At 40.0% G+C, this 10,176-nt stretch overlaps 1 protein-coding gene across 1 annotated transcript; it reads right to left on the reverse strand.

Annotated features, from left to right (window-relative positions):
- Positions 1-239: 239 nt before the first annotated feature.
- On the reverse strand, positions 240-1,433 carry LOC127102724 (uncharacterized). The gene has a single exon (XM_051040070.1). The coding sequence runs from the start codon at positions 1,431-1,433 to the stop codon at positions 240-242; it is 1,194 nt and encodes a 397-aa protein (XP_050896027.1).
- Between the last annotated feature and the right edge of the window lie 8,743 nt (positions 1,434-10,176).

The raw sequence follows: 10,176 nt of genomic DNA on the forward strand, positions 1-10,176 counted from the left end.
CAAACATGTAGCCCAAACGAGTCTTCCCGAACTTCCTTAAGAAGCGCCTCTGTAACCGGGTCAGTAGGGTGTTCTGTAAGGCCTTGAATCAACAAATTCCTCGTCTTGACCGCTTCTTCTAATTTCTTGTACTTGTCTTGTTCTTTTGTTCTCTTGACCCCTGCTCGAATCTTTAGTTCGACGATCTCTTGTTCAGCCAATCGGAGTGCTTCATGCTGCTCGTTCTCCTTACTCTTCAACTACTCATTTTTTGCTCTGATTTCTATCTCAACCTGTCTTCGGCAATCAAACAATTCTTCCCACCTTTGCTGGCGCTCAATAAGCCTATATTCAGCTCTTCCTAACTGCTCCTTAGCAGCCTTGTAAGCTTTCTTCAGTATATCCTCACCTGAACAGACTTTACGGATGTAATCAGCATCTTCAGCAATCCTCTCATTGCTTTGTTTTTGAAGCTCATTCAATCTTTGAACTTCTCTCTCAGCTTCTTTCTTAGCGCACAAAGTTTTCCTGAGGCCTTCACTCAGCTTCACATTCAACTTATCGACTTTTCCCTTTTCTTGCTTCAAACTGTTGTACTCAACCATGCTGACAGACTCAACAATAACCGGATCAGATGGTTCTCCCATAGAGAAAGGTAGAAGAGTAATCCGAGCTCTTTCTCGCAGCCAACTATCATACTGGGAAGAAGAGATGTTGTTACATTTCCCATAGACAGTAGCACCTTTAGTCTGAATATTCCTCCAAGCTCCAGCGGCTTGCTTAACCAGTTCTAGATTATCTTGCACTGGGAAGTAGAAAGATTCCACCAGATCTTGATCCTTAGAAGCGTGAGTCAAGGCATACCCTAATTGTCTTCTCAAAAGAATCGGGTTATAGTTGATACAACCCTTCATACCCAACAATGGTACATTAGGGTACTTCCCACAGCTAACCACAAAATCGCCACCTTTGGTATTCTGATTACACCATCTGATGTCTTTAGCAGTCAAGACAACCAACCTTCTAGCCCAATTCCTGGCTTGATGCGGATTCAGAAAAGCATCGTCATTTGGCAAGTGCCCCACGAGCCACTTATGGAACAATGGAGCGCAACATCTGACCAATCTCCCTCGTCTCTTCTCATTCTTTTTGTGCACCGAAAAATAGAAATCACCAAGAAGGGTGGGAACCGGGTTCCTTAGCAGAAAGATATGAATAACACTCATACTTACGAACTTCGGTTCATCGGCGAATAGCATAATACCATAGACACTCAATGCTAACAGAGCACACACAACCTCCCAATTGCCTTGAGCAGCATACTCTTCGGCTTTGCCTACCACAAAATCCAGATGAAAACCAGACAGACCTCCCTTAGAACAGAGATTTTCCTTCACAACAAACACTTCCAGATGAAGAGCCTTAGCAATATCCTTATGCTCTGGTGGAGGCATATCGGAGTTGAAAAGGGACACAATGCTGTAGAGGAACACCCAAGATCATTACATACTCTTCCAATAAAGGAGCCAACTGGAAATCCCGAAAAGTGAAGCAACGCAACTGAGGATCATAAAACTGCAAGCAAGTATGTATCAGACTCCTCTGAGAAGCATCCAAGTCTTCAACCATAGGCAAGATGTTGCCATAAGATGTTGCCATCTGACGTAATGGGCCGATCTTGGTATCGAAGAAATGATAGGTCACATTACTCTTCCTGGGAGCATCCATAATAAGCACAGATCAGCCAAACCAAACCGAGAAAGGGAATACCCTGCAAATGAATAAGCATAAGATGTTGGATGCAAATATGAAGATGATGTTATGCAATGCAAAGGACATGTGACTGGTTCCGGCCATATACTAAACCACGAGGTGTTCTCTGTGAAGAAATCCTCAAAAGTCGGCGGTCGGGTATGCAGGTTTAAAGGTTCAAATCCACAAATAAAACCAGTGCCAGAAGTTCGGATCCAGGAAATAGAACCATGACGATCAGGTACCAGGTATCAGATATCAGGGTATGATGAGGTCAAGGGTTCCTGCACACCTGTAAACAACCCACCCAGCTCACATGCGGAGGCTAAAGGGTAGAGACATTGATATCACGGACTCTCAGGCCGAATAGTAATAACGTCTACCGTTTCCGGTTTGGCATTACCACTATAAGAGGAGTGTCTCAGCCAAGTTCCCATGAAAGTAAGGTAAAAGTCATCCTAAAGGTCATCCAGACTTAACGGTTCTCCCAGATAGCTCTAGCACTGTAGGAGATCCACACCACATAATTCTCTAGAAAGATCCACATCTGAATTGTGTTTTCATATTCCAACATCAGACTGAGACGGAACGTGAGGGCATGTGAAACCACGCTAATCCTAAGTGCACTCAGGCCTGTGTATTGGGCCTATCTCACGCAGAAAATCCCACTCCCACAAACAACCAAACCAACAGAGCCAATAGACACGGTAATGCTATGTACACAAGTACTGAAAAATAAATAACTGTACAAAAGAATAAACACCCAACAAACAAGAAACCTACAAAAGCTAGGAGGGACTCGCTTAGGGAAACCGGTGTCCCCAGCAGAGTCGCCAGCTATCGCAACCTACGAAAAAGGAAATGCGAAAAAAACAACCGGCGAAAAAGAAAATGACAGAAGAGTCGCCACCGTGCGTTATTTATCCCAAAGGAGGGAAAGGAAACGCTCGAAGTAAACCTGGAAAAAAGGAAAGGAAAAGACAAGGTCTCGCAACCAAATCTTGGGTTCGGGAGTCGATTATGCGAAGGGAAGGTATTAGCACCCCTACGCATCCGTAGTACTCTACGGGATCCACTCTTGTGGTTCTGTCTAAAGGGTGTGGGTTTATCTAATGCACTATTTACTAAAAGAGGGGTCAAAAGAAAATGACTCGCACGGATGTCGCATCCACTGCATACGTATCTCATATGAATATGAGAATCAGAGTCTTCGTAGCTCGGCTGCCTAAGGGTTAAAGGGATGTGTGCTCGCTAAGACATCACGTCTTATGCCTACGTATCTCATCTGGAATAAGAATCAGAGCAAGCCGTAGTTCGGCTAACTACGGGTTAAGGGTTGTGTTATTTGGGTGAACGACGTTACTACGCAATCTACCGGATGCTCGACCTTGGGAGACTTACTCGCCTATAGTAGAAGGAATTAACGTGTTCTTAGGAGAAGAAAAATCAATGAGTTTGTTTGTGTTTTAGGGATGCTCATGCAAAAAGGCAGTCCTAGACGAAGGAACCGCGCTACCTTAATTGTCATGCAAACGAGAGACTATCCGAAGCCTAGCAATCCTATGGGGAGACGATCACACCACACGAAAATATATAGCATAAAGTAAACACACCAACAAGGGGCTCAAACATACATGGGTAGGGCTTTAGTCAAGAGGGGTCATATCGACCTCGACAAACAAGCCATGGAAGGGTAATTAAACGGGCTCTTAACCACTAACATTGAACGTCAGGTTGAGCAGATCAAGAGGGTGATGAGGGAAAGACCTCATAGCTCTTAACCCTGGATAGGGTGAGCTCATGACAAGGCGTGGGGGTTCAGAAAGATGGAACCCTCTCCACTGACTGACCGGACAAAAGATCTTGGGCTTTTGTTCTGAAGCATCGACACGTAGTGTGATCTTAAAGAACGACGCACGGAATAACTGGGGATTGAATACTAATCCCTTTTATCTGTCAATTGCCTCTTCATGAAGGTCTTCAACACTGGTGCCTCTTCTTGGAGGTCCTTGGGCACAAAAGTAAACAAACAAAAGAAAACATTGCCTCCTATTGAGGTCTTCCTGCTAAGAAAACGGTAAAATGCGGGAAAAATAAAGGGATCAAGAGATCTACCGCACGGATAAGAATCTGAAGTAATAGCAACTAACGAAGTAAGAAACCCAGAGATCTCTCGAGCTGGCACCATCAAAGAAAGCAAGTCAATACAGGTAATCGGAATAGATCTCCAAATGGTATCCCACAAATAAAGTGGAATGCCAAGCGAGCTATCCTTTCAGGAGTCATGTGAGCCCTCACAAAACTCAACAAACAGGTTAGAGAAACAAGATAGGGCGCAATCAAGAGTTGCACCAAACAAAGGAAACATGACAACAAAGCGTCAGGTAAACAGTGCACGGAGGCAAGAGAAATCATGTCATAACAATCACCAAATAGATCAAAGAGCAAAAAACAACTTCTGTCACGCTCGCTACTGCTTCGCTTAGCGAAGGCTTAGCAAAGCTTCGCTACAGGCTCGCCTAGCGATGGTGCTAGCGAACGCCTGCGGGTTCTGGGCTTCCCATTGATAACAGTACGATTTCAGGGACTCCAAACCCTATGGTATCCCTTCCAGAAATTAAGTGATCAAACATTCAAGGCATTGTTTTACATATTCATGCATATCTACCTGTGGGCAAAACCTCACGATAATACGTCATACATTCAGAGTATTCAAATTAAAAGCATAAAGTAATGGGAATAGGGCAAACCTGATTGGAGAGATCAAATGAAATTGAATTGCCCGGTTGGGTTTGCAGAGCAATCTTAGGGTTTGTACGAGGCAGAATAGGTTCTTTGCAGATGAGTTCCTTTCAGTCCCTGGAGGTTGCTCTGAATCATGTCAGCTCTGTTCTTTCTCTCTCTGATAATAGGAATGGAATCGCCTTGGCTCAGTGAAATTCTGAATTTATAACCTGATTTTCGTGACTTTGTGGGCTCAAATGAGGGTAACTCAAGCCCATGACCTTTTGTTATTTTCTGAAAACGTGTGAGCTTTGCCTAGCGAAGGATCTGCTCGCTTAGAGAGCATGACAGTTCAGTTCGCTTAGCGAACCATGCTGCTCGCCTAGCGAGCATGACAGCTCAAGCTCTTCTTTTTGCTCCTTCAAGACTAGCGCTTTGAATGATGAATAGACCCCATTTGAACCTGTTGGAAGTAACTCAAGTCTTTCCCTTATGTTGACTGATCACCCGGATAGAACCTACAAAGTGTCTTGGATGATGTTCAAGCATCTTGGATCTGATCTTGATTGACATGATGAAATGAAATATGAAATGCTAAATGACCTAAAAATGAATGCATGAATGAGGAGGGCAAATTTTGGGGTGTTACAACAGTAAAGCCTATGTTTTATGAAAGAATGGTGAGTAGTGTATTATCTAGTTTTTCTGATTTAGTTGCCATGGGTATAAAGGTTGAGATTGGATTGAAAAATGGCAAAATGATAACCACCACTGAAACATCCGGTAACAATGTCAAAAAGTTTTTTGGAGGTTTTCAGAGAAAAAAGGAAGGTGAAACGATTGCAGTGTCAACCGGTCAAAGAAGGAGTCGCTCGTGGAAGAAGAAACAACAACAAGTTCCCCAACAACAACCAACTTATTCAGTGCAGTATATCCAACAACCGTATGTGGCAGCAATCACTCAAGCTTTCAGCCAATCACAAGTTCTTATCTATCAACTTGTTCAACAAGCACCAGTATACCAGCAAGCACCTATGGCTCCAGTTTATCAATAGCCAAGGGTTCAAGCTCCACGTCCGCAGAATCTTCCAAATCAGAATAGGGTACAAAGGGGTAGACCTCCTTTTGTTTCAATCCCTATGACGTACACTGAGTTGTACCCATCTTTTCTCCAAAAGGGGTTGGTGACTCCCAGTCATTTGGGTCCTCCACCTGATCCTTTTCCCCCATGGTACAACCAAAATGCCCACTGTCATTTCCATGAGGGTGCTCCGGGCCATGATTTGGAAAGTTGCTATGCTTTGAAGCATATAGTGCGAGAGTTTGTTGATAAGAAGATCCTTTCATTCAGAAATGTTAGACCCAACATAAAGAATAATTCTTTATCCGTGCACGGTGCTGTTAATGCCATCGAAGATGTATCCGATGTTTGTATAATTAAGAATGTTAAAACTCCTTTGCTATCATTCCACGCAAGAATGGTCGGAGCTGGCCTGGTTAGTACTTGCCATGATAACTGTGAAGAGTGCACCATTTACCCAAGAGGGTGTAAATTGGTACAAGCTGATATTAAAAACTTGATGGATCAAGGTGTTTTACAAGTTTGTGGTCTTGCAACAAATGATTAAGTTCCAGTGATTGAACCTTATTTCAATCTACCAGAACCTGTTGAGATAACCTATCAAAGAAGGGGTATTTTTTATCCATCACCGATGGTAGTTTGTATGCCTACCCCATTTCCATTCGAAAGCACCAATGCCATACCTTGGAAGTATGCCACAACTATTGTAGATGGAGAGCCTGGAGGTGTCAAATGTGAGAGGAGCCTAGAGGGTGATAGTGCCAATGTCACAAACATAGCAAGGACAAGTAGAATGACCCACAACAGTCGAATTTATACTCCCGATTTCAATATAACCCCTCAAGCACTAACAAAGAAAGATATGATCATAGTTCCTACCAAAGTATCTCGAGTGTTACATTTAACGGTGCAATCATGTGAAGCAGTTGAGTTTCTAAAAATGATAAAGAAAAGTGACTACAAGATAGTTGATCATCTACATCAAACACCGTCAAAGATATCTATCCTATCCTTGCTTATGAATTCCCAAGCTCATAGGGAGGCTCTACTAAAATTGCTTGCCCAAGCTCATGTTACTCAAGATATAACTATAAGACCCCAATTTTAACCCTAAGATCCCTCATGCTATCTCATCATATGCATTAGCATTGGGATCACACCTTGGCATCCTCCTTACCCATCCTTCATTGGGTTTGCATTGGGAGAGATCACCAAGCACCATTTGATTGTATTATACTTTGTATTTTATCATCTTTACTAACTAAAATCCCAAAAATATGTCTTTGCATTTTGTCTAACTCTTTTGTAGGTAGGGCACATGCTCACCTTTGATCTATCAAGCTCATATATAGGGTTTAAGACCCTCATTGCTAAGAGATCAATCAAGAATGAGTTACAATGAATTTAGGAATCATATATGAATCCCTATGAGCTTCACATGTTATTTTGATTAAGAAATCATCAAGAGTTTGAAGTTGGTTTGCCTTGGAAACCCTAATTCATCTGGGTATCTTGTGTAACTTCTTCAACAAGCTTCTTCACCAATTGATCAAATATTTCAAGGGATACTTCAAATTTCATTATATTATGCATATATGATCTCCCATGAGTCCCAAAAGTCAAGAGAATTGCAAGTTACCAAGTTGGTTGATGGTGGTTGACCAGAGGAATTCATCTGATCAAAACTGGATCCCCTAGACCCTATCTACTACAATATTTATCATATGAAAGTTATTCCAAGAGAAACTTTACTCTAAATGACATTCCAAACAACTTTTTTATTTTGTTCTAGAGCTAGTTTTGCTTGGAAAAGCATTTTGTATGGTGAAAGATTATAGGTCATTTTGTCTGAACCCTAATTTGGAGGTCAACTTACCAATACCATAACTTTCTCAATTTTTATGATATGAAATATTTCCAATTTTCACAATCAAATTCAATGTATCTACTTCAACTTTGATGTTTTGAGTAAGAGCTAATTCAACTTTTATGAGCATCTGATATGAGGATACGTTATAGGTCATTTTGGACCAATACCATTGAACAAGTGATTTTCCTCAACTTCAAAAATGAATAACTCCTTCGTATTAAATCCAAATGAGGTCCAATTTGTGACCATTTTGAATTAATTTGAGATAGATATAACTCTGATGAAGGAACTTTTCTCATTTGAAGCTCACATAAAAAGTTAGGCAAGGTGGAATAAGTGAACATATGGCTTGACACTTAGATATTTTTTTGATATGTTTAAATTTCCAAACTTCCACCTCAAAATTCATCATGACAAAAGCTTCAAATGGAAAAGTGTTCAACATGAAAGTTGTTGCTCTTGATCTAACCTTTCCAAAATGTCAAATTTCATCCATTTTGGACAAGATTTGAATGGGCTGCAGATGGCTTGAACATTACATCATCATTTGGAAATATTGAACTTGAAACTTCCATGCATATTTTCCTAGCATTCCAACATGATCTCAGACTTATGTACACTGAATTATGGACCAAATGTAATGATTTCATGGGCCTGTACACGCCTATGCACCCATGCATCACTCATTTCCCAATTTGGAAGTTCACTTTAAGGGTGCAAATATCATTTCATTTAGCTATAAATAGAGACCCTATGCATCAGAAATGAGGACCCCTTCGCGCCAGCTTTGATCCCAAACACCAAACCCTTCCATTTGAGAGGATAAACTTGAGAATTTCCATTGGAAATTGAGTTTGAATCTCACTGTTTTGAGATTCAAATCTCCAGGAATCCAAGACCTTTTGATCATTCTAATCTACTTCTACAAGCATTCTGAGCAAGATCAAGCATGAACCAAAGCAAGAATAGTTGAATTCAGACCTACATTGAAGGTATTTTTCATAAAATTTCATCTCTTCGATTTTCACTCAATTCTCCATAATTATCTTGGATCCTTGGTTGTATGAAGTCCTACCAATGTAGTCAACAAGATTGAGTTGCTTTGAGGTAAAATCGAAGCAACTCAGACCGTGCACCTAAAATTTCAACTCCTTGTATCTCACAATATACTTGGAGTTAGGATGAATTGAGGTCAGATTCGAGCTCAGTGCCATTTTTACATTGACATCACATCCTTCTTTTTAATTTTGGTGATGGTTATGACTGAACCAGTCCGGTGAAGCTCGCCTGAGAAGGAGACCGGAGCTGTAGCTCCGGTGGTGAGTTGGCGTATTCAGAGCCACATGATCCATTTGAAATTATTTAATCATAAGCGTTGGTTTGAATTACCAAGTTTGCAGCGCCCTGACTAGAGTCCATCGTGGATTGCGCACTTGTGACCACTTGATCTGCCACCTCAATTAATGAGGGAAATCAAGTGGTCCACGTTTTTTTTATTATTTGATTTTCATTTTATTTGTTTTATTTTTCATTAATTCATATTAATTTTAGTATTGATAAAAAAATATGAGAGTTTCACCAAAAAATTTCAAAAAATTTCCTCTTTCATTTTTTGAATTAAAATTATTTTATGGATCATTATTAATATTTTTCATGATTTAATTGATTTTGTGAATATTTTTAATTGTTTAAAAATAGTTTTAAGTTTCCAAAAATAATGAAATTTTTTCTCCAAGGTCCTTTGACCTTGTTTGACCTATGATAAATCTCATGACCATTTCTTTGGTGTTTTGATGAGGTTTTAGGAATTTGACAAACCATAATTTCATAAATATTGTTGAGCTTCTAATTTTGACTTGTTGAGTTTGACTTATGTTGTTGGGCCTTGGTCAAGGTTGATTTGACTTTGTTGAGTTAAGATCATTGGACTTAGGGGATTGATGAAATGTACATTTCATCTCCCAAAATGAATGAATGCTCTTAATTTGGTAAAAGTCCTCCTTTGACCAATTTGTGTCGATTCCATTTCCCCTCCCTCTTCATCTCATTCCCCTTCTTTATTCATTCATGTCATGGACCAATGATATCTCTAGATCCTAAAGCTAGTTGATTGCAAAATCAACATGAGTATGAATGAGATTAGGTCCACACTTTTGCAAATTCTTTTTGTGTGTGGTATGTTTTAGGAGTATAGTCCATTATACTATGTCTCAAACATGCATTAACACCAACATTTCTATTGCCCAGACTCAAATAGTTGTGACTTCTACATAAGTCCAATTACGATTGCTTAACATAGCGCTAAATTTGTGACACGAAAGGAATAGCATTCTAGTAAGTGAGATTGTAAGTCTCCTCTCTTTCATGGCATTGTGTGGAAACTTGGCCTTTTTTCCTTCCTTTGGAAGGTATCTTGGTTCAAGGATCCATGCTTGTGATAAGTGGGTTGAGTGTTCTCCATTGAATGACTTAAACAAAACCAAAGCAAAAGCAATACTAACTTCTAATCTACTAACAACTAACATTTAATTTCAAGCCATTTACGTTTATGCACTTTAATTTTAAGCTTTTATTCATTTGCCATTATTCATACCATTCAATTTGTTTACTTTAATGTCATTTTCACTTTGCTCACTTGAGCCATACTTTGTGAATATATTGTGTTTGTATATACTTGTTTGTATTTGTGGTTTTTTGACCTTAATAAACATAATAAGAACAAAAACCCTAAAAAACATTTTGTGTGGACTGTTGGATTGATCTGAGACAT

This window comes from Lathyrus oleraceus, chromosome 1 (genome assembly GCF_024323335.1).
Source record: "Lathyrus oleraceus cultivar Zhongwan6 chromosome 1, CAAS_Psat_ZW6_1.0, whole genome shotgun sequence".
Taxonomy (NCBI): domain Eukaryota; kingdom Viridiplantae; phylum Streptophyta; class Magnoliopsida; order Fabales; family Fabaceae; genus Lathyrus; species Lathyrus oleraceus.